At 40.7% G+C, this 24402-nt stretch overlaps 1 protein-coding gene and 1 long non-coding RNA gene across 2 annotated transcripts; one reads left to right on the forward strand and one right to left on the reverse strand.

The window, feature by feature from the left end:
• Positions 1 to 1573: 1573 nt before the first annotated feature.
• On the forward strand, positions 1574 to 6138 carry LOC105043541 (uncharacterized). The gene is given in 3 exon segments (XM_010921118.4): positions 1574 to 2413; positions 2416 to 2848; positions 2851 to 6138. Coding segments are annotated over 3 exon segments (3615 nt in total). The 5' UTR covers positions 1574 to 1651; the 3' UTR covers positions 5271 to 6138.
• Positions 6139 to 16517: 10379 nt separating this feature from the next.
• On the reverse strand, positions 16518 to 23793 carry LOC105043341 (uncharacterized). Its single transcript, XR_012140758.1, has 2 exons — positions 23552 to 23793; positions 16518 to 16682 (listed from the first exon to the last, which is right to left on the reverse strand). It is a non-coding gene; the product is annotated as an uncharacterized lncRNA (long non-coding RNA).
• Between the last annotated feature and the right edge of the window lie 609 nt (positions 23794 to 24402).

The following is a 24402-nucleotide window of genomic DNA, read 5'->3' on the forward strand; positions in this document are numbered from 1 at the left end:
ATTTGTTGTACATTCTAAACGTGGATGATTGCTAAGGATGTATTTGGTTAGTCATAAAAAAAAATATATTTTTTTTTATTTTTTAATATTTAAAAAATAAAAATTAAAAAATAATATTTGATAATATATAAAAAAATAAAAATAAAAATTAAAATAATTATTTTATATGCAATGTAAAATTTTTTGCTTTTCAAAACTTATTTTTCTGCTTCTTCACATCTAAAATGTCAAACCAAAAAGTAAAGAACCAAACCCTTCTTCCTCGTCAAGTTCTTCACCTCTCCACCTCCTTCTCTCTCTTTTCGAATTTTTCTCCTTCATCGAGCTCTTCATCTGTCGTCTCCAAATATTACTTTTTACTTTATAACAACGTAATTATCAAACATATTTTTTATTTTTTTATTTTTACTCAATAACAAAAATTTTAAAAAATAAAAAATATTTTTTAAAAATAAAAAAAAATATAACCAAATGCATCCTAAATTTGTAGCCATGCAGCATGAAAAGCTATTTCTCCCAAAGTAGCTTTATAATGTTGTACATATTTTAGCTCTATTTAGTATCTAGCATTTTTCATGTAATCACTAATAAGTATCTTTCCAAAGTAATTACTTTTATTCTTTTAGTCTAATTTTTATGATGGTAAGAAAATTGAGAATCCATGTTTAGACTCAATGAAGTCCTCCTCTATACCAACTAGTTACTCTTCATTGATTGATTAGTGAAATTTAACAGAATGGTGAGTGATTTAACTAGATATCTAGATTAAATAAGAAACATGAGATGTCATAGAATATAATTTGAATTGTCATGCATCATCTTCTATCTCCTATTGTTTGGGTGACAATTAATAGATAGCATCATCCAAAAAAAAAATTTTTTTTGGTAACATCCAAAAATGTTTCGATCCTTGCTAGGATTCATATAATTTTTGTATTGTCTACCAATCCTTGATTGTGGCATAAGATTGAAGGACTAAGTAAAAAATGAAGCTAAACTTAGAAAATTAAGTTGGGACAACAATCTATGAATTATTTTGGCATCAAATCTTGTGATACATTTGGTATGTCAAAGTTTTCTTTTATTACCATGATATTAGCTGAATTAAATAAAAAATCTAATATTTTTATAGATTTTAACTGGATTTGTTGATCAAAGCATAAAAATACTAGATATAACAAAAATTTGGTTTATAAAACGTTTTACCAAATAATTTTCGCAATGTTGATTTTTAGTGGGATGGAATTCTTTTTTTTTCAAGCCAAAAAGTAAAACACATTACCAGCAAGGTCTAATTAAAAGGGGTTTTCTGTCTCAGTTGACTTACAAAGCATAGAAAACGACAGAACCAAAATTTTGAACTCCTCCAACCCGACCCGTTGCGTTAATCTCTCGACCCCAGAAGACAAAAGGCAAGCAAACCGGACCAGTTACAGTATATATTAGCCAACCTTAATTGAAAAGGTTATATTTTTATATCTCTTTAACCTTTAACTTATTATTTAATGCCACAGTTATTTTCTTAGTTCAAAAAAAAAAAGCCTCGGACGGAGTGAGGAGGGAAACCAGTCCAAGATCCCTCCCTCCCCCTCTCTCTCTCTCTCTCTCCCTCTCTTTCACACACTGGAAACACTGGCTGCCTCCCCTCTCCATGCCAATTCCCAGCCCAGAAAAGAACGAACCCACCGCCACTCTCTCTCTCTCTCTCTCTCTCCGTTTCTTGATGAACGAATGCATGGATAAAACCATTATTCCCTTCAAGAAAGCTCTCTCTCTCTGTCTGTCCTCCACTATGGCGTCATCTCCCCCCTTCCTCCTCTTCTTCCTCCTCCTCTTCCCCCTCCTCATCTCCGCCACCCCGCCGCCTCCGCCGCCGCAGCCAGCACCGCCAGGGAACCGGACTCCGGAGACCCAGGCGGAGATCGACGCCCTAACCTCCTTCCGCCTCGCCCTTCACGACCCCCTTGGCGCCCTCGCCGGATGGGACCCTTCCTCTCCCTCCGCCCCCTGCTCCTGGCGCGGCGTCCTCTGCTCTCGCTCCTCCAGCCCCCCACGCGTCGTCGAGCTCCGACTCCCCCGCCTCCGCCTCTCCGGCCCCATCTCCGACCGCCTCGCCGCCGGCCTCCCTTTCCTCCAAAAGCTCAGCCTCCGCCAAAACTCCTTCTCGGGCCCCATTCCTGCCTCCCTCTCCCGCCTTTCCCGCCTCCGCTCCCTCTTCCTCCAGTTCAACTCCCTCACCGGGCCCCTCCCCTCCTCCCTCCTCACCAACCTCTCCGACCTCCAGGTCGTCTCCGCCGCCGGCAACCTTCTCACCGGCGGCGTCCCCACCGCCCTCCCCGCCGCCCTCCGCTTCCTCGACCTCTCCTCCAACGCCCTAGCCGGCCCCCTCCCGGACAACCTCTCCGCCGCCGCCCCCGCCTCCAGCTCCTCAACCTCTCCTTCAACCGCCTCCGCGGCACCCTGCCTCCCTCGCTCGCCCGCCTCCGTTCCCTCCTCTACCTCTGGCTCGACTGGAACCGCCTGGAGGGTCCCATCCCCGCCGTCCTCGCCAACTGCTCCTCCCTCCTCCACCTCGGCCTCCAGGGCAACGACCTTCAAGGCATCCTCCCCGCCGCGCTCCCCGTCATGCGCTCCCTACAGGTCCTCTCCCTCTCCCACAACCGCCTTTCCGGCCCCCTCCCCTCCTCCCTCTTCTCCAACTCCTCTCTCCGCATCGCCCAGCTAGCCGACAACGCCTTCACCTCCCTCTCCCCGCCGCCGCCGGCCAATGCCTCCTCCTCCCTCCAGGTCGTCGACCTCAAGGCCAACCGGCTCGCCGGCACCTTCCCGGCGTGGCTCGCCGATGTCTCGGCCTCACGGTACTGGATCTCTCCGCCAACGACTTCTCCGGCGCCCTCCCGCCGGCGATCGGGCGTCTGTCGGCGCTGCAGGAGCTCCGGGTCGGGGGCAACTCCATGGCCGGCCCCATCCCGCCGGAGATTGCGCGATGCGGCGCCCTTCAGTTTCTTGATCTCGAGGACAACCGCTTCTCCGGCGAGGTCCCGACGGTTCTTGGAGGGCTCGCCAGGCTGAGGAGCCTCTATCTCGGCGGGAATCTCTTCTCCGGGCGGATTCCGGCCAGTTTTGGGAATCTGTCCTGGCTGGAGACCCTTTCCCTCGGCAAGAACCGGCTCACTGGCGGCGTGCCGGAGGAGCTGACGCGGCTGAGCAACCTGACCTTCTTGGACCTCTCCGGGAACGGAATCTCCGGCGACATCCCGTCCGGCATCGGGAATCTTGCAGGGTTACAGAGCCTGAACCTGAGCAAGAACCGGTTCTCCGGCAGCATTCCGGCGGCGATCGGGAGCCTCCTGAACCTGAAGGCATTGGATCTCAGCGGGCAGAAAAACCTCTCCGGCGATCTTCCGGCGGAGCTTTTCGGACTGCCGGACCTTCAGGTGATCTCTCTTGCCGAGAACTCGTTTTCCGGCCCAGTCCCCGAGGGTTTCAGCAGCCTTTGGAGCTTGCAGCATCTGAACCTCACGGCGAACTCCTTCTCCGGCCCGATCCCGGCGACCTACGGCTACCTCCAGTCCCTTCAAGTCCTCTCTCTCTCCGGCAATCACATCTCCGGAGAGATCCCCGCGGAGCTCGCCAACTGCTCCAACCTCACCATACTCCAGCTCCGGTCCAACGAACTGTCCGGCCCCATTCCGGCGGATCTTTCCCGCCTCTCCAATGTGGTGGAGGTCGACTTCGGCCAGAACAATCTCTGCGGCGAGATCCCGCCTGAACTTTCCAACTGCTCTTCGCTGGTCACGCTCCGGCTGGATGGCAACAATCTCTCAGGTGACATCCCCGACTCCCTCTCCAATCTTTCCAAACTCCAGACGCTCGACCTCTCTGCCAACGACCTCTCCGGCCCCGTCCCTTCGTCCCTGGCTCGCATCTCTGGGCTGGTGCGGCTCAATGTCTCGGAGAACCACCTTAGCGGCGAGATCCCTGGGGTGCTGAGCTCTCGCTTCGGGGACCCGTCGGCCTTCGCCGGAAACCCGAGCCTCTGCGGGCCGCCACTGGAAGCGGAATGCAAGGGTTCGCGGAGGAGGAAGCGGCGGAGCTGGGCCCTGTTGATCGGCCTGGTGGCAGCTGCCGTCTGTATTCTGGTCCTCTTCTGCTGCTTCTTCGTGATCACCCTGTTGAGGTGGCGGCGCCGCTTCCTCGACAGCAGAGCCGGCGTCAAGAAGCGAAGCCCCGGGAGGGGCAGCGGGTCGAGTGGGAGTGGAGAGAACGGCGGTGGGGGCCCTAAGCTGGTCATGTTCGACAACCGGATCACCTACGCCGACACGGTGGAGGCGACGCGGCAATTCGACGAGGAGAACGTGCTCAGCCGCGGCCGCCACGGCCTCGTGTTCAAGGCCTGCTACAACGACGGCACGGTGCTATCCATCCTTCGCCTGCCTTCGACTTCGGCCGACGGGGCGATCGTGATCGAGGAGGCGGCGTTCCGGAAGGAGGCGGAGTCGCTGGGGAAGGTGAAGCACAGGAACCTCACAGTGCTGAGGGGTTACTACGCCGGCCCGCCACCAGATGTTCGACTGCTGGTCTACGACTACATGCCCAACGGCAACCTCGCGACGCTCCTCCAGGAGGCGTCCCACCAGGACGGCCACGTCCTCACCTGGCCCATGCGCCACCTCATCGCCCTCGGCGTGGCCCGCGGCCTGGCATTCCTCCACGCCTCCGGCGTCATCCACGGGGACGTCAAGCCGCAGAACATACTGTTCGACGCGGACTTCGAGGCGCATCTGTCGGACTTCGGGCTGGAGCGGATGGTGGTGACGGCCGGGGCGGCGGAGGCGGCGGCGGTGGCGTCGACGTCGTCGACGCCGGTGGGGTCGCTGGGGTACGTGGCGCCGGACGCGGCGGCGGCGGGGCAGGCGACGAGGGAGGGTGACGTGTACAGCTTTGGGATCGTGCTGCTGGAGCTGCTGACGGGACGGCGGCCGGGGATGTTCGCGGGAGAGGAGGAGGACATCGTGAAGTGGGTGAAGCGGCAGCTGCAGCGGGGCCAGATCTCGGAGCTGCTGGAGCCGGGGCTGCTGGAGCTGGACCCGGAGTCGACGGAGTGGGAGGAGTTCCTCCTCGGGGTGAAGGTGGGGCTCCTCTGCACCGCCCCCGATCCCCTCGACCGGCCATCCATGGCCGACATCGTCTTCATGCTCGAGGGCTGCCGGGTGGGTCCGGACGTCCCCTCCTCCGCCGATCCCACCTCCCAGCCTTCCCCCGCCTGACACCGTTTCCGATCCGTTACGACCCGACTATTCGTGTCACCTTCTTCGGCCATTGTTTTTTTTTTTTTTTAAAAAAAAATTCCCTCCCCCCTATTTTCTCTGAAAAAAAGAATTATTTCCGTTTCCTTGGAGGATTTTTCCTGTTTTTCCGGGCTTTCCGTTTCTTGTTCTCTCTTTGTTTGTTCTTTTAATATTTTTTTTTAATATCCCCCAACGGATTGGATGCCGAACGGCGCCGCAGACGAAGGTGGTGGGGTAGGAGATCACGTACGGCATGGTCAGCTTGACTCTTCTGTGGGGCCACCGCATCGGCTGCGTTTCTCTTGCTCGGCACTTTTCTCCCGCCGGAAAGAAGATGGCCACGTAGGGCGAGGGACTTGTGAAGTAGCCGTTGGGGCAGCCCCCCGCCCGAGTGCTCGTGCTCGTGCTCCTGTGTTTAAATTTTTTATCTTCAAAAAAAAAAAAAAAAAAAAAGTTCATTCCAATCGAGTGGTGGTGATGGTGGGTGTGTCAGGAGGGGAGGGAGCTTCTGTGCCGGTGGTCCTACCGGCTTCGAGTACCAATGGTGATTAGGATCGTTGGATTCCATCTCAACGGCCTGCTCATCTCGAGTCGACGAGTACCAGGGGTTGAGACGGGGACCCCAACCTTCGATTTGTCTGTTTCAACTAAATGTATAAAAATTTGTGTTGTATGAGGATGGGGACGGGAGGTAATACTCTGCTGGGGGATAGGAGGTGGGGGCGTACTGGTGCTGAAACCTTTATTGATTGGAATTGTATCATTTGTTCTTCTCTTCCCGTCTTCCCTGGCCTTGCCTCTTGGTTTCGTTTTTATCTTTTCAGGCATCCAGATTTGGTTCCCCAGATTCCGAAGCGGGACCTACCGAGTACCGGCTCCTTTTATTATTATTATTATTATTTTTTCTCATGCAGAATTGTTTTGGAACTTAATGGATTAGCTGGCCAGCTCGAAGCGACAAACCCGATACAGGTGACCGTTACTTTAATCATCCCTTCTCTTTTCCGCTTTCTTTTTAGGCTAGCAAGAAGAATAAGTCCTGGAACCCGGTCCGGTTCCAATCTCTCTCGACCAGTGTGACCTGTCCTGTTACAGGTATATATAATCTGACCCTAGCATAATGTTACCGTTAAGTATTCCAACATAATTTACCGTGGGGAAAGGGGTACTCATCCTCTAGATAACAAAGGTACTCTATATCATAATACATCTTATAAATGTGCTCTACAAATCAAGTTAATGGGTTGACATTGGCTGCGCTGAAACACACGTAGACCCTTTTCAACGAGGGGGCCCGCTAACTCGATGGGCCAAGCAGCCAAATCGTCGTTCAGTTGTTTCACGACTCTCATTGCTTTAGCAACGGAGATGCATCATCAATGGCATCTCCCTCAACAGTTTAGCAATCAACTGAAACTCTAACCATCTCACATAAAAACTTACTTCTTAACCATTCAGAGATGAGATGGCGACAAAAATCAGAAGATGGCTTTCAAATTAACACTGTATGTATAAACTGTAAGCAACTGGAGGATAATACAATCTGTGCAAGGTATTCTGGTGCGAGATCTCCATTTCATCAAAGCACTCCTAAACCAGCTCCATATCGATGGGACTCACAGAACACAGTCTCGAACGCAGAGGAGGTAGATGATAAATAACACGGGTGCCACGATCCAAATGTCTTTTACCGGTCACTCAAACATTTCCCCACAACCAGACCGCGACTCCAAGTCCCTCGAGGCACAGCCAAGTTGGAAATCTGTGGCACTGATATCAATCAAGATGCTGACCGCAAACGTACAGAGCAACCAAAAGTAAGAAATAGATGGGTTAAAAAAAAATTGGAGGAGCATCGGTAAATGTCACCCGTGGGTTAAAGGACACCGCAGAGAGACCAGATCATTGCATGACTTCAGACCACTACGAAAAGCCCACTGCGGCTTTTAACTCATCCCCATGTGACAGAAACAAACAAAAGACATCTCACGGTATAAGAAGCTCGAACACTGCTCACCCATGGATCCCAGCACCAGCAAACCCAAAATGCTACAGTCTATTATGCACACAGGAAGATAATATCGACTTGCAAGAATAAATGGGCTAGAGTTCTATACAGAATTATGCTGATCAGCTTTGTAGGGGCTAAGCTAAGTATTACTGCATGCTTGGAAATGAATGGTATGACACCGAAATAATAGCCATGCAGAGAAATAAGACCTGCAAATAATTTTTCATGTCCTTTCTGAATGACATTACTTCTCTTTAAGGTGATAAAGCATCCTCACCAACCAACAGTAGCAGCACCTAACGGGAAGATCGGTTGGCTTGCAAGCCAAAAGAGAAGAAAGAGCAGATCTGATGAACCTTCTGCGGGCATTAAATACACGACTTGAAGATTATTTGCTAAGAACAAGAAGTCATCTACTTAAAAAAACTCCTAGATTCATGAGAGCAGTGGAACCTGCTATATTCTGTAGTGCAGGCAAAAGATGTATGTGTGCGTGTGAGAGTGAGAGAGAGAGAGAACCATAACCGACTGTTGCAGCATTTTTAACCCTTCGTACAACCAAGCAGACATACAGCAATTACATTCTAGAAAAACAAGGAAGAAGGGTTATGTCAGATGATGATCGCGATTAATTTGGTAACTGTTGGAACGGAATTGTCACAACATACAAAGTACACAATTATTGAAGGTGTCAAATCTAAGTTTTCCCTACTTGTACATTTGCGGTAACAATTTACTACACAACAAATCAAGGTATATCTCACCGAGCAAAGAGTCTGAACTAAACATATCTATGTACGAAATCGTACCGCTTTGCATCTCAAATTTACAGTTAAGGATCTGTCTAAATATTGACAAATAAATCACCACTCTTCAGCACGAGTAAAAAAAATACCAAGAAAATGAGGAACCCTAGCATCATACTTTGACAATCATGTGAATTGACTGGAGATGCAATTGTCTAGGATTGGAGTTGCATTCCTGAAACATCAGAATCCAAACCTGGGTATATATTTACACACTAACAAGACATGGGCATATGAGTATCTATTAACAAGACATGGTTGTGATGGCCTTTGGTGTCCCCAAGGACTGTTGTTAAGATTGGGATAGAGTCGTAAATCGTGGAGGGGGCAAGATTTTTCTTATTTTTTCAAAAAATTTTAAATGTAAAAGAAATGTGAAAATCAAAATATGAGTCAACTATAAAGTAGGTAAATAGCCAATAGAAAGCGATACATACAAAAAGTATGGATTTCACCAATACAGGGCCATATGTAACATGTCCAATGAAAGAGATACTTGTTTGGTTATTCAAGAATTTATATACCATCTGTCAATTTAGTTATCATTTTAGGTAGGGTTTTTCATAAAAATAAGGATAAGACTTTTAACATATTTGCTATAAATTTGATAAATTTGCAATTTGATTTGAACTCTTGAGAACTTCAGTAACAGACTTGCTAATTTTGCTACTCGAGATTTATTGTTGATAAATAATCTAAACATCAAACAGTCACATAAATTATAGAAAATGGATTCACCCATGATTTAATTTGTAATTAGCATAATCAAGTTGGATCCTATGATCCAAATGAAAGTATCATCCATCATATCGATCTAAATCTTGTGAACCTACATTGATCCTGATCCAAGGATGGGATCCGGATTGTTTTGGGCCATGGGGATCTGCATTGTGAATTGTGATATTTTAACAACAATGTCCTCAAGGTTGTTGATCGTATGATTGATAATCATAACAACTAAAGCAGGATTATCAAACCGGTCCAATGTTTCCATTTGGACAATTTTGTTGAAAGTCAACATTTCTTACGTTCATTATCCACGATGATCAAGAGAGGCATGTGGCAAGCCTCATTTTTGAAATTCAGTGTCATGGATCTGCTATAACAATACCTAATATGTTTCTCAGATAATTTTATTGTCAGTATCATCCATTTTACTTTCAATAAGCATATTATCCCAAATTAAACAATGAACAATCAATTCCCATTCATCATAGCTTATCATCGTAATGATGGAAGTGGTTTCTCAAACTGATTGACTAGCACCACTAGATCAAGATAACTATGTCTCGTATCTTGAGGTCCTCCAATGAATGAAACAAGTGGTAAAAATCCTTTTCCATCTCTACATCCTTGAGTCTAGCACGTAACTACACTAGTATATGCTTATGGATAAAAATCAGCTCAGATTATATTTTATTTTTTTTCATTATTTTATAATAATAGTTCACCTTGCTGTTTCCACTTTAATGCACATGTCAACTGAATATTCCTGGAATTATCACTCACTATACATCTACCTTTCAGGATCATAAATCAGGACATTACATTCTCTCTCTGAAACTTTCATTCTCCCACTGTCGTCGTGTTTGTAAATTGCAATGCAGAGTGCCTTGAAATACTAATGGGCTTCAGCCCATTTGCAATGACAGCCTATTGTTCAAGTAAATGGATTCGGTTAATATTTACTAATGTATATATGCAACCAACCTATTTCACAAAGAAAGAAAAAAAAAAAAAAAACAGATATTCTAAAATATTATAACAACTAAAATAGATAATTTCTTGTAACTAATAATTGATCATGCTCAACATGACTTGTTCCTGATAACCAAATTGAAGCAACTTGTAATATATCTGGGGCATTAAGAATTAATAATTGTATCCACAGTATCAGGGGTATCTGACAAGTCCACTTGCTATATATTCTTACAAGACTGAGAGTAAGGATTCGCCACAAGGATAGGAATAAGTTTTTTCCTTAATCTCATGTCATACCACAGGTAGATAAATCTACCATCAATCTCATCCTAGGTATCATATGAAATAGTTGAACAATCCTGCATAACAACCCTGAGGATTCAATTGTGAAGCTAATCATAAAATAGAACCTGAATTCTAAATTTATTTGTAGCTTGCTTCATTTTTGTGATTTTTCCATTGAAAGGAAAATGATTTTTATACACAAGTTTGTTATCTGTCTTTGAAGTATACAGCTTGTGCAGTGCCTCAAGTATCTCTTCTGAATGATACTACAATGTTGATGTTCATGGATGATTCTTTTTGCATCAGCAAAAGGGAAAACTAGGTGTCATTGTTGTCCTATGTTATCTAACATTCATTTTATTATATGCCTTCTACAAGCATGGAACAAAAAGGATCACTTGGTTTAAAATTATTGGGAGCTGCACCTGCTCATGAAACATAAAGCAAAATATTACTTTGTTAGGTAAGATATCTAAAAGTGTTGCAGATAGTTTCAACAAGTTACTCCACGTATGTAATAAATCAACACCCTTCGTGTTTGTTTCTTGGCTGGAGATAATAAGTTTTAGAAAATTTGATGGCGGACACAAAATGGTCTAAGTTACCCATTTTGATGGCTTTTCTTTTTCCCCCCTGCATCTGTTTAGCTGAGAGTATGGTTTTGTTCTCTAATGGAATTGCATGTTCCATTCTTGTTTCATATCACTTCAGCTATATTTTCCATGCTCTTCAGCATGGTTGCTCTTTACTAACTGTTTATATATTTTTATTACAACATTAATAAATTTTATAGATAAATTAGGCTATACACATAAATATATCAAAAGATATAATAACTATTATGGGGTATGACATTGTTAAGATATGTTCCAGGAGAAAATCATCTTTTAGTGACATTGTACTATTGGAATGCTATAAATCTGAAAAGAAGAATAAATAGCCCATCCTAATGATATCCAATACAGCTATGAATTAGAGCTCATCCCCGTGGCCATACCTCTCTCTATGGTAAACAAAGGTTCTGGGTTCAACTCTTGGGTGGTGCGTCTCTAGGTACTGAGACCTGGATAATTATAATGCAGGTGGGCATCTCTCTCTCTTCTCTCAAAAAAAAAAGAAAAGAAAAAATGATATGCAGCACAATTTTGAAATTGCTTATGGGACAACTATTTGAATACAATTCAACAATAGAGTTCCAAAATACACGTACTAGAAAGGATCAATGATCAATGAAAAGGAATATCTTGATATCATCAATTGCTTATCTTCCATAATGGCATAAAAGGAATACCATAATATAAAAGTGAAATTTTGTTAAATTGATATAAATTAGTTTTGAAGGCAAATGACTGCTAACGTCGTTGATACAAAGATTCCGTTATATTGATAAGACAGAGGTGGCCTTGGCACAATAATAAGGTTGCTCCATTGTGACCTGGAGGTTATGGGTTCAAAACATGAAAACAACCTCTCTACACATGAGGATAAGAATGCGTATATCTAACTCTCTCCAAACTCTATAATGACTGCCTTCTTTTTTACAAACATATAATCAAAGTTAAAAAAGACAAACTTGTTAAACTTTTATAATTTTTGAGATCTATTGAAAAAAAGAAATATTGAGTACAGGAATCACAATCGAATTTGTACATATTTAGTGTGAAGAAAAATAATTTCTACATCCTTAGCTATCTTACATGGCTTTCCATATGGTTGTTGGCTACTGACATGTCTCTAGAAGTCAAATCCATCCAAGCTTCAAATTTTAGCACACAGCAACACAGCTAAAAGGAATCCAAATATACGTGCAGATATATGGTCTTATTAGTTAGAATGTAATTTAATGATTAAGGTCCATATATTATTTAACTTTTAAGCATATAACATCTTTTTTGTATTGGTTGTATATTTTTGTATACCCAATTATGCACATACTTCCCCCACACTTATATTTGTCTCATACAAACTTATGTCTTATCTTATCCGCAATCCAAATACCAAGAGTTGAATAGCCATGAAAACAATGCATAGAAGTGGATTAGTGGTGAATTGAAGGAAAAATAGAGACTCAAATTCAAAGTACCTATCAAATCATCACCATTCATCAGATCTCTGTAATAAACCATATGCATTCACCTGTGTTGCTAGCCCATTGATAACATCCTGACCCTAAGTCCCACTCCCTTCTCTCAATATCACACGCTCTTCCCTATACAAAACTTCAATGATGCATTAATTCTAGCTTTTGAACTTGAAAGTAAAAGTATTTGGAATAGAATTGGATGAGAAGTGCTCCAAATCTTGTAATATCAATATATAAGAAACTTGATCTCCATATTGTGTCATATAAATTAGTTTTAGAGGTACAAGATCTGGCTAAACCTATAAATTCAGATTTGTTTGCCATGGAGAGAATGAAGTTGTAGGTTCTTTGCACAAAGGCACACATCCATTGCAAACAAAAACACTAGAATGCACAAATCTACCTTATAAATTGTCCAAAAAAGTTAAATCAAATCATATCAGCACTTTATACTCACTAACATGACCAGTATTTTCCTTATCTATGGTTTTCAACAAACACTGAGTATAAATTTTATTTTTTTTGTTGGTCGACTAGGTAGAGTATGTTTGGTGTTTCCAAAACATATTTTCATACCAATGACATGAGCTGATTTTTGTCTTTCAATAAAAATTAGTTTCGTGGGAACCAAGTAACTTTTTAGATTTCATGGTGTGCCTTTTGCCACTATTGAAAATAAACAGCTAGCAATGCATATTCAGACTCATCATTGTTCATCCTTTTGATTTGAACATAGCTTAAAATTTTTATATTGAGTTGGACTCAAATATTTTTTTCGAAGTTGCACCGCATGCCATTTATTATGCATGTTGCTAATTTTCTGACCTCTAATCTTATACAATTATACTTCTTTTGAGGTCAAATATTCTCTCCTATTTGCTTGCCTCCACCACTACCTTTTGTTGGGTGTCACTTAAATTCCCCAATCCCCACCATACTTTGTCCTTGATTTGTCTACATCACACAGCCACTTCATTCTATCCCTCTAACCTAATTGAGCTGAAATTGCACTTAAGCTAGGTAATGACCATTCTAAGGTTAAAAAACAGTTAAGAGATCTTTGATCATGGTCGCTTCTTCACCCTCTTCTTATAAATCTTCCGAGCCAAATAAACTTAAGGTTCAGCAAAATGAATAGTTAAAAAAAGAGGCAACAGCATATGTTCCCTGATTAAATTACCAGCTCTTGTCAAAACAATATGAACAAAACAGTAATTCAACATTAGAAATGATGCTATGTTCCACCAGAATGATCATGTAAATGTATGGATCAAATGCACATTTGAATATAGTCACATGAAATGACACATTGGTTAAGCATAACATATCAGGTACCAAAAGCTATGAGCCCATGACAAGATTTATCCAATATATATAATGGATTGATGAGTCCACCATTGGTAGCCCAAAACTAGCTGAGGTGATGGAATTAGTTTTAAATTTAGTACACCTTCTAATCAAACTCCCTGCGCTATGGACTTGAACAATAGTACAGGAATGTAAACTGAGATGGCAATTCAGAAATTTTCTGCAACAAAATCTAACCAGAAATAAAGGTTAACAATGCACTATATCACGATACAAGGCATTGGAAGAATTTGAAACAAGTGATCCACCACTAGCATTTAGAGGACTGACTTCATACAAATGCCTTGATGGAACACAGATGCTTCAAAAATGATCTATACTAGATTCTGCCAACTGAAGCATGGCAGATAGTCTTCAAGTGAGAACAGCAAAGAATATACAACCAGACTACTTTAACATAGATATAGTGATATGTACAGTTTTGCAGAGTAAACCAATAGCAGTATATTCAACATACTTATAAAATGATCTCAACTCTCCTTCAATTAATTATGTCCACGTTTATAAACTAACCTAATCTGGCACTTTACATACTTGCAAAACAGATACTGGAACCTGACAGCCTAAGCCCTGCATAAGAAAACATATTAGCACTCCATTTCTATCCTTGAAACACTAGAACATACATTAGTCCAATACATTTTAATTGATAAACAATCCCAGATTAAAAAGCATGGACAAAGTCAACAACTACAATCATTGGCACGAAACCAGCAACTGACATTAGAATTAATGCACAAAATTTTCCAACTATCACAATGAAGCAGTTTGCGAGACCACTGTCATGAGAGTAAAAGAACAGCTATGATTTCAAAAATAGTACAATCATCTCCCAACATATCGCAAATCTAGGATGGAATTATTCAACAATCCAATGTGACCGGCATCACATGAGGGTGCAATTGCAAGAATTGGTAGAAACAAGGTTCAAGCATCAAGCTATGTTTTCATAATCCTAGCATATCTCCACAACTGAAAAGGTAAGACACCTGGAAACTACAGATCAGTCAGGCAATAAAAATATCAAGAAAACAAAGGGAGACAACCTTTTCTATGTGCTGACCAGCTTCAATGGTGGTTTTAGTATATGACTCTATCAAGCTATGCAGATCACAAAAATATATTAGCTAGCTTTCAACACGTTGAAGGCTCAAATAGTTATTAACTGAAGCTACTTTTAGTTTTATTTATACATTGATTCAGTCATTAGCTGCAAAAATAGCTGCTGCAGTTCTATTCTATTTAGTTCGGACCGGTACAAACTGGTTCATCGCATATACAGAACCAAACCTCAGTATCATACTGGTAATTTACCGGATGGGATACAGGTCGGTACGACAAACCTTGGGTGCATGCAACAATTTTGAAGCTCAAGCAGCCAGACAAGAGATAACCAATCAATATGTTAAGACTAGCATTTCTTCAAAAGTTAGCTCCCACAAAATTAATTTTTATTAAAAGTCAAAAATCAACTAATGTCATTGGTATGAAGATATGTTCTGAAAACACCAAACGAACTCGACCTTGTCGACCAACAAAAAAATAAAATTTGCACTCAGTAATTGTTGAAAACTATAGACAAGAAAAATGCCGGTCATGTTAGTAAGTATAAAGTGTTGATATGATGTGATTTAACTTTCTTGGACAATTTATAAGGCAGATTTGTGCATTCCAGTGTTTTTGTTTGCAATGGATGTTTGCCTTTATGCAAAGAACCTACAACTTCATTCTCTCCATGGTAAACATATCTGAATTTATAGGAGTAGGCAGATCTTGTACCTCTAAAACTAATTTATATGACACAATATGGAGATCAATTTTCTTATTTATTGATATTACAAGGTTTGGAGCACTTCCTATCCAATTCTATTCCAGATACTTGGAGTTTTGCATAGGGAAGAGCATGTGATATTGAGAGAAGGAAGTGGGATTGAGGGTCAGGATGTTATCATTGGCCTAGCAACATAGGTGAATGCATATGGTTTATTGCAGAGATTTAATGAATGGTGATGACTTGACAGGCATTTTGATTTTGAGTCTCTGTTTTTTCTCAATTCACCACTAATCCACTTCTATGCATTGTTTTTACGGCTATTTAACACTTGGTACTTGGATTGTGGATAAGATAAGACATAAGTTCGTATCAGACAAACATAAGTGTGGGGGAAGTATGTGCATAATTGAGTATACAAAAATATGCAAGCCAGTCCAAAAAAGATATTGTATGCTTAAAAGTTAAACAAAATATGAAACTTAGTCATTAAATTACATTCTAACCAACAAGACCATGTATCTTCATGTATATTTGGATCCCTTTTAGCTATGTTGCTCTATGCTAAAATTTGATGCTTGGATGGATCTGACTTCTAGAGACATGTCAGTAGCCAACAACCATATGGGAAGCCATGTAAGATTGTTGAGGATGTTGAAGTTGTTTTGCTTTGCACTAAATATGTACAAATTCGATTGTGATCCCTATACTCAACATTTTCTTTTTTCTGGAGATCTCATAAATTTTAAAAATTTAACAAGTTTGTCTTTTTTAACTATTTTCTAAGTTGAGTAGATTATATGTTTGTAAAACAGAGGGCAGCCTACTATATAAGCTCCTGCCATTGTAGAGTTTGGGGAGAGTCAGATATACGCATTTTTATCCCCATGTGCGGAGCGGTTGTTTTCATGTTTTAAATCCATAACCTCTAGGTCACAATGGAGCAACCTTATCATTGTGCCAAGGCTCACCCTCTATCTTATCACATAGTGCAATCTTCATATCAATTGTCATGCCCCAAAACAGAGCATAACAGACGCCGCATGCCTGCAAGGTGAACCTCACAGACACGCAAGGCTTCCTGAATAACAAATCCAATTACTCTATAAAAATTTGAGCCAAGTGATCCTCAATCCTCAAGAGCTGATATAATTACATATCAATAACTTTGAATCCACAATTATATAACCCCGGGATAACCTTAGTCAAAACACTTCCAGATAATATTAACAAAAATCAAGTGGTGGTTTTCAGATCTAGAATTACATACAAAACCAGCTAATAAAGATAACTATAAACAATATCGAGCATTCACATCTAGCTAGCGCACTCTCCCAGAAATCCATAAGCATTCATAGTTCAGCATCTGCAATACAGAAAAAGATGAAAAAATAATGAGCTATACTAGCCCAGTAAATGACAAAATACTTCCAAATAGGTAAAAGCATGTTAATTCATATCAAAACTAAATTCATGTAATTGGCCGGACGATATTCAATTCTTATGACATATCAGAGAACAATAAACTATATTCTTTCAAAGGCATATCTTTCATAAACTAATACTAAATTTTGAATTGGCTATAGCCACGTAACCCAGTGGCATGGGTTGGTATAACTAACCGATACAGATAGCAGATATCAGATAACAGATCCTCAGATAACCACTATTCTATTCACTGGTGGTACAGTGTCGAAACTAGTTTCTCAGATTACAAGTTGATAGGACTAACGTACAATCTCCGTTGGTAAGGTCAAAACAGATCATAGCCATGCTAGATATTTAAAGAAAATAAATAAGTGAAAAGCACAGCCATATTTTCAAATATCAGAATAAATTATATATCAAACTAAATTGTCGAGGTATCGAAATACATATTTAATTCTCATATTGCAGATAAGATATAACATGCTTGACCATTCAATTAAATAGATACGAAGATTATTAAATCATTTAAAAACACATCAAGAAGTGTTAAGTCACTTACCTTACAGATGTAAAAAAAATCTGGATAATTTTAATCCAGCTACACAGACGCTTCAAGACCTAAAATTCAAAACCATACACTAATATGGGTCTACTGGCGGTGCATTGATATAATAAAATAATTTCTAATTTCCTAGAGCTCTCAAAGATTTGGTCAAATTCTAATTCTTATGGAAAACAAAATTACCGACCTTATCTTATTTCTTAGGAGGGACACGAAGAAGCCTTTTCTAGGTAAACCTAGAGAAAAATAAAAAAGTAGTAGTACTTCTCAAGGGCCAAACGTAGGTGTGAGGATGAAAAATAGAGAGAGTGGTGGAAGCACAAGAGAATGAAGGAAAGAGGTGAGTGCAGCAAGGGAGACGGAACTCTCGATTGCCTCACACGAATAACAGTTGTGTGTATCTCTTCCCACACCTTGCCGCCTCTTCCTTCATTCTTTTTTCTTTTTTCCTTTCATTGCCATGGCTGCGTATAGGAAAGTGAGGATGCCCGTCAGGAAGACACGCGTCTCCTTTCCCCTAAGCCTTATCCCCCCACACCACCTTACGCAGTAATATGTAAGGGCCTATCCTTATCTGGTGGGTCCCGCAAAGGTGTCATCTATCACATCAACGATGCTAGCAATCATTTGCCTTCCTTCAGAACTAATTTATATCAATTAAACAAAATTTCACTTTATTATGGTGTTCCTTTTATGCCATTGTGGAAGATAAGCAATTGGTAATATCCAGGTATTCCTTCTCATTGTTCTTTGATCCTTTCTATTACATGTATTCTAGAACTCTATTGTTGAATTGTATTCAATAGTTGTCCCATAAGCAATTTCAAAATTGTGCTGCACATCTTTTTTTTTTTTTGAGAGAGAAAGAGAGACAAGGTTCAGGCATATTGCAAATAGCACAATCATCTCTCAAATAGTACAATCATCTCTCAACATATTGCAAATCCAGGATGAATTATTCAACTATCCAATGTGACCAGCGTCACATGAGGGTGCAATTGCAATGATTAGTAGAAACAAGGTCCAGGCATCAAGCTATGTTTTCAGAATCCTAGTATATCTCGCAACCGAAAAGACAAGATACCTGGAAACTACAGATCAGTCAGGCAATAAAAATATCATGAAAACAAAGGAAGACAACCTTTTCTATGTGCTGACCAGCTTCAATGGTGGTTTTAGTATGACTCTATCAAGCTATGCAGATAACAAAAATATATTTGCTAGCTTTCAACATGTTGAAGGCTCAAATAGTTATTAACTGAAGCTACTTTTAATTTTATTTATACATTGATTCAGTCATTAGTTGCAAAAATAGCTGCTGCAGTTCTATTCTATTTAGTTCGGACCAGTACAGACTGGTTCATCGCATATACAGAACCAAACCTCAATACCATACTGGTAATTTACAGGATGGAGTGATACAGGTCGGTATGACAAACCTTGGGTGCATGCAGCAATCTTGAAGCTCAAGTAGCCAGACAAGAGATAATTAATAAATATGTTAAGACCAGCATTTCTTCAAAAGTTATGAATGCATTCTGTCTTAAATTAACTAAGCTATCAACTTACTTGTAAGTTAGTTTGAGCATATGCTAACAGTATGACATGCTTTGGACTTTTAATAAGACCTTGCTCATTTCAGAACTTAAATATCCATGAGTATCAAATCCTGGCAAGATAAATGGATGAGGAAAGGCATGATACAGCCTGTCTCATAAAAAAAAAGGGGGGAACATAGATGGTGCAACAAGAGGTTAGGCCACTTCTGTCTTCCTCTTTCACTTCCAAAGTCTCATTTAACTTTCTTTGATAGCACATTCTGCCTTTGCACTCTAAGAGATAAGCAAGGCTGTGTGAACAGCAAGCGATTGCTTCTCACATCTGATGTGGTGTATTGGATACTTGCATTTAAGCATTGGATCACAAGCTCTAAATGTCTTAGGAAATACTGCAATTAATATTTATGGAGTTATACTAAGTAAATTTGTAGAATATACCAAATGTATCTAAAGAGAAAAGACAGTTGATCAACATTCAGGTTGACAAAATGATGCTACATTATCAGCAGTTTAATAACATACTTAAGCTTTTATTATGTTTCTTTTATGAGATGTTCCATGCCTTAAATGATCAGGAGCTCTGGACATGGCAAGAAACACATTCAAGTATTCAACATCCAATAGCCAAGACAGATAAAAAACAATGTCCAAGTTATCCTTGGTGGTTTTAGGCAAGTTTGGACCCCTCTTAGAGATCCACATCAAAAAACTTATTCCAACACTGTATTTCTCCCATTGGCCAACCCTGTCCAATGTCCATAGCTGAAAATAGGAGACCCCTTATTAGCTAATAAAGGTAAACAAATAATATCACTTTGAAAAGGGCTAGAATATGATGCCAAAGGGAGTCAACCCTTCCTTCTGAGCCCCAGTTTCTTAGTACCCGGCTTCCGCAAGCTAACGGCTTTATCTGCCAAGAGACCAGGGTTTTGGACTAGGTGGACTGGGGTGCAAGTATAGGTGGATTGTGGCATTAGAACCATCCAACACACCCACCCCCCCACCCCCCCGCAAAAAAAAAAAAAAGCCCATGAAACCATAGGTGATAGGATCAATAATAAGTACTCTAAACCACTAGTTATCATTCAATATCAAAAGATGCTTGTTTGATACAATTTGGCATGGCTCAATTACATCATACTTGAACCAAAAAAGTTCAAAAATAATTGTTTCATCATTTCATTGCCTTGGAGAGGAAGGTGGAGGTTGTTTGTTAGTTGTGGATAACCTATGACTCAACAGGCAAGCAAATGAAAGCAAATCTTGTTTGCACGAGTGTTAGATGAGGTGCAAGTAAAGGTGGATTGTGGCATTAGAACCATCCAACACGCCCCCCACCCCCCGCCACAATAAAAAAAAAAAAGAAAAAAAAAGCCCATGAAACCATAGGTGATAGGATCGATAATAAGTACTCTAAACCACTAGTTATCATTCAATATGAAAAGATGCTCGTTTGATACAATTTGGCATGGCTCAATTACATCATACTTGAACCAAAAAAGTTCAAAAATAATTGTTTCATCATTTCATTGCCTTGGAAAGGAAGGTGGAGGTTGTTTGTTAGTTGTGGATAACCTGTGACTCAACAGGCAAACAAATGAAAGCAAACTTGTTTGCACGAGTGTTAGATGAGTATCACTTAAGATATTGCATGTAAATAAGAAACTGCCCCCAATGAGTTTACTACGAATAGTCAAAACTTCAAATTCCATCAAAACAAGATCAACCTCCAAATTGAAAACAATTTCTAGACATTTGTGTTCGAGCCAAAATAGCAATCTCTAATATGAGGAATATTTTTAAAGTCATAAAACATCACAGATTTTACTATATTCAAATATTTCCATGACCTCAAGCTCTAGTGAGAAAAGTCTTATCTCTTAGGATCCAATTTTTTTACATCTAATATGATCCTAATCAGCAGATAATGTTTCGACACACTCATATGCCTTACTTTTTAAAAATTTTAGTCTCAAAAAAAAAAAAAATCTTCATGCAAACTTTGGTGATTCATTATGGTATATTTTTATCAACCATGGTCACAGGATGTCACTAAAGTAATGAAATAAAAATAATTTTTGAAGATTGAGTCAAAGAACAGTGCTTACTAAGGCTGAGAACCATCCATTGCCATATGGGATTCTTCTTCATGCAAACTCTCTTGGCATCTTTCTTGAAACAAATAAGTAAAAAAACCAAATTGTACCACCAAAATGGATTTAGAAAAAAAGGAAACAAGGTGGAGGTAGAGAAGATTGGCTTCTCTTTCATTATTGGTTTTAATGACCACCATCTTCACCAATATCCCAACAGCAACTTATTTGATTTCTTGAAATCCATCTCACCTCTAGCACCAAATTCTTCCTGTCTTCCCTCGTGAAAAGAGGATAGCGCAAGAGCCCGCTCTCATGATTGTGGAGCTTGGAAAACAGAAGAAGAAAAAAAGCACCAAATGCTTGATATAGCAATGCTCACAGAAAATTAAAGTGCCAAGCCAACTCAGACCAAGTGCAAGCACTTTCAAAGTACAAAAAATGAGAATAAATAAATGACCTTTGACCTCTCACTTTTGTTTAGGTATTATGACAGACAAAAGTATAGAGGTGTTCAGATGTGCATTTAAAAATAATGTGATTTATCAACAATTCAAATTTATTTGGTCAATGTGGGTAGATAGATCCACATGATTATGTGCATGTGCATTGGGGGTGGGAACAATGGGGAGGTGTATCTCACTCTATCATACTTATACCTATATAATGATGCATGTAATATGTACAGCTTTTTTTTTTTTGGGTGGTGGTGGTTGTTTTGGGGTGGAGGGGGTTGAGGAAAGGGCCTAATATCCTGTTTTATGTTTCAAACCTCAATTCAATAATGACCCTTTCAAAGTAATGCAGACATAGTTAAACATGGTTATCTGTCATACATGCATCAATCCACATCCTAAAACCTTGAGAAATTATAAATGCTTATCTCCAAAATTTACAAAAGTTCATGCATATATAAAAGGCGCTTTGGTGATATTTTACACAATTCTAGATTTTTTTTTAATCTAATACAACAAGAGGATGGATGCAGCTTGAGTATTTTTCTTCTGGTTGCCAACATACCCAAAGCAGAACCACAAATGAAATTGTATTGCTCAAGCTTCTATGTCGGACCTAAGTTTGTAGGAACAATAACATATTATAATGTTAAAATTTATGTGAATATAAGCATTTGTTTGTGGTAGAGAAGATTTTAAATCCCGTGGGAAAGAGATGTCCCAATTTCTCCATGGAAGGGAATGCCCCATTGTCCCATCCCATCCTGATAACAGCCCCGGTCATACATCCTAGTAAATATCCTCCGTTTCTCTCCCCTTCTTTTTTCTTTTATTTCTTTCTTTCCTTCCTTCCTTCCTTCTTTTCTTTCTTTTTCTTCCACCTTCCTTTCTTTTCTTTCCTTTATCTTTCTTTTCTTATCTTTTCCTTTCTTTCTTTCTTTCCTCTTTCTATTTTTTTCTCTTTCCTTTCTTTCTTCTTTCCATCTTTTCCTTTTCTTCTCCCTTTCTTTCTTTCTTTCTTTTTTCTTCTTTCCTTCAACGTCTCCTTTTTCTTAGTCTTTCCTTCCTTCCTCTTTCTTCTTCTCTCAAGTAATGGGATGGGACGTCTAGGATGCTCTCCATCCTATTGGGACGTAAAACCTTGATGGAGATGTAATCCTTTGTCTAATCTTCTTATTGGCAGTTTTTAGTAGCCAAATAAATAAGATGATTCCAACCATCCATGAAACATTCGATTCTTTGTCTTGTATATGTCATTTTCACCATTTAATCAGGACACCAACATATGAACCATCAGCTTGCTGCTTAATTCTATGACCCTGAGTTGACAAGGGGATGAAGTCACACAACATTATGAGCTAACATCTTTACAGAAATTTCATCTCCAAAGAGAGGACAAGAAAAGTCATGTATGAGTGTGTGCATGAAGACCAATAACAAGTATAATCTCATGGCAATAAATAGTTGCCAAGCCGAGGTGTAACAAAATTTTCTCGTAGGCATGGGAGAAACTAATGTTTCCTATCTTTACTTTGCAGCTAAATCAAGATTCCAACAACACTAACATGAGTTTAACCTTTCGAGCATGTTAATAAAGCACATATCAGTCATCATATTGCCCATTCCTATCAATATGGCCTAATGCTTCTCCAGATGAGCCCTATATATTGCAACTTAACAGTGTTCTTTATAATGTCTTACATGTCCATGTTGACAAAACCCCTTCCTTGCAAACTCAAGACATCGTTATTCGAATTGAACTGCAAGTTCAACAATCCATCAAAAGAATTTGGATTCGAGCATTACAGCATCAACAAGGAATTATCAAAATCAAAGCATCAAAACCTAGAAAATTTAGATGTGTAGTATTCACCATCAGCCATGTGAGCGCAAATCTCGATATTTAGGTTTCAAAATAGACCAAGAAACAAAATCTTGGATCAAGAATGTTAAAAAAAAAAAAAGTATATATTATATAAATCCCTAACTTTCCATTTCAACATTCACAGAAATAATCATCAGCGGCTATTTGCTTCCCATCGATCATGTGAAAAGAATCGTTTTCAAACTCTTTTTCCTCTATTGCTGAATTTAATTCTAAAACGAAAACCAGAAAGGGAAAGCAAAGAAGAGGGCACCGGGTTTTTGGATTAGCACGTGCAATGGCACCAACCGGAAATTCGATTTATCTCGGCCTCTCGGGTTCTTTTTACACCGACCGGAGGCTGAAGGCAAGAAGGTGATTCTCGTAGAGGAGATCTGACCGGCGGAGGCAAGTGGACTGCAGGGCCGACGGCGGTCGCGGCTGCTCCCCTCGGACATTTTTATCGCTGCCGGGGCCGACTATTTATTTATATATGTTTATTTGGTTTTTGTTAAGATTACTTTTGACTATTTGATCTGAAAAGACCGATGGATAGGTAAAATTAATATTACACTTGATACTTGATTTGATTCGCTGTAAAAGAAATTAGATTAGGTTTGAATTTAATTTTTTGATTCAATTTAGAAAATGGATTGGATTTAGGTTCATCACGATCTAATCTGTTGGGATATATCGACCGATCACTCTCACACCGACTCATCGTCGGACCGACCTAACCGATGCCTGACTCTACCGACCGCACCACTGCACCGGCCAACCGAAGGTATGTCGGTCAGGAAGGCCCTCTCCGTCCCCGACTGGCAGAACGACACGGCCCGACCCCCGATTTTGGCAACGTATCAGACCGATCATCAGGGGTGGTGACCGACGTCCGATCTTCGCGATGCACCGCGCCAGCCGACGGTGTCCCTGGGTCCTCACCCGACATCCTACGACCAAGTGCCAGCATATGGTCGGTCGGCTCCTCCAAATGCCGTACGACTGCTGAAGGTCGTCCGTCCTAACAGAGGCGTGCGGCATAGCCGTCCTAGGACGTCGTCCTACCCTATACAGGGGTCAACCCTAGTGATTTGACAGCCCCACGGCGATTTGACAGTCCCACGA

The sequence above is a fragment of the Elaeis guineensis genome, chromosome 4 (genome assembly GCF_000442705.2).
Source record: "Elaeis guineensis isolate ETL-2024a chromosome 4, EG11, whole genome shotgun sequence".
In the NCBI taxonomy this organism is placed as follows: Eukaryota; Viridiplantae; Streptophyta; class Magnoliopsida; order Arecales; family Arecaceae; genus Elaeis; species Elaeis guineensis.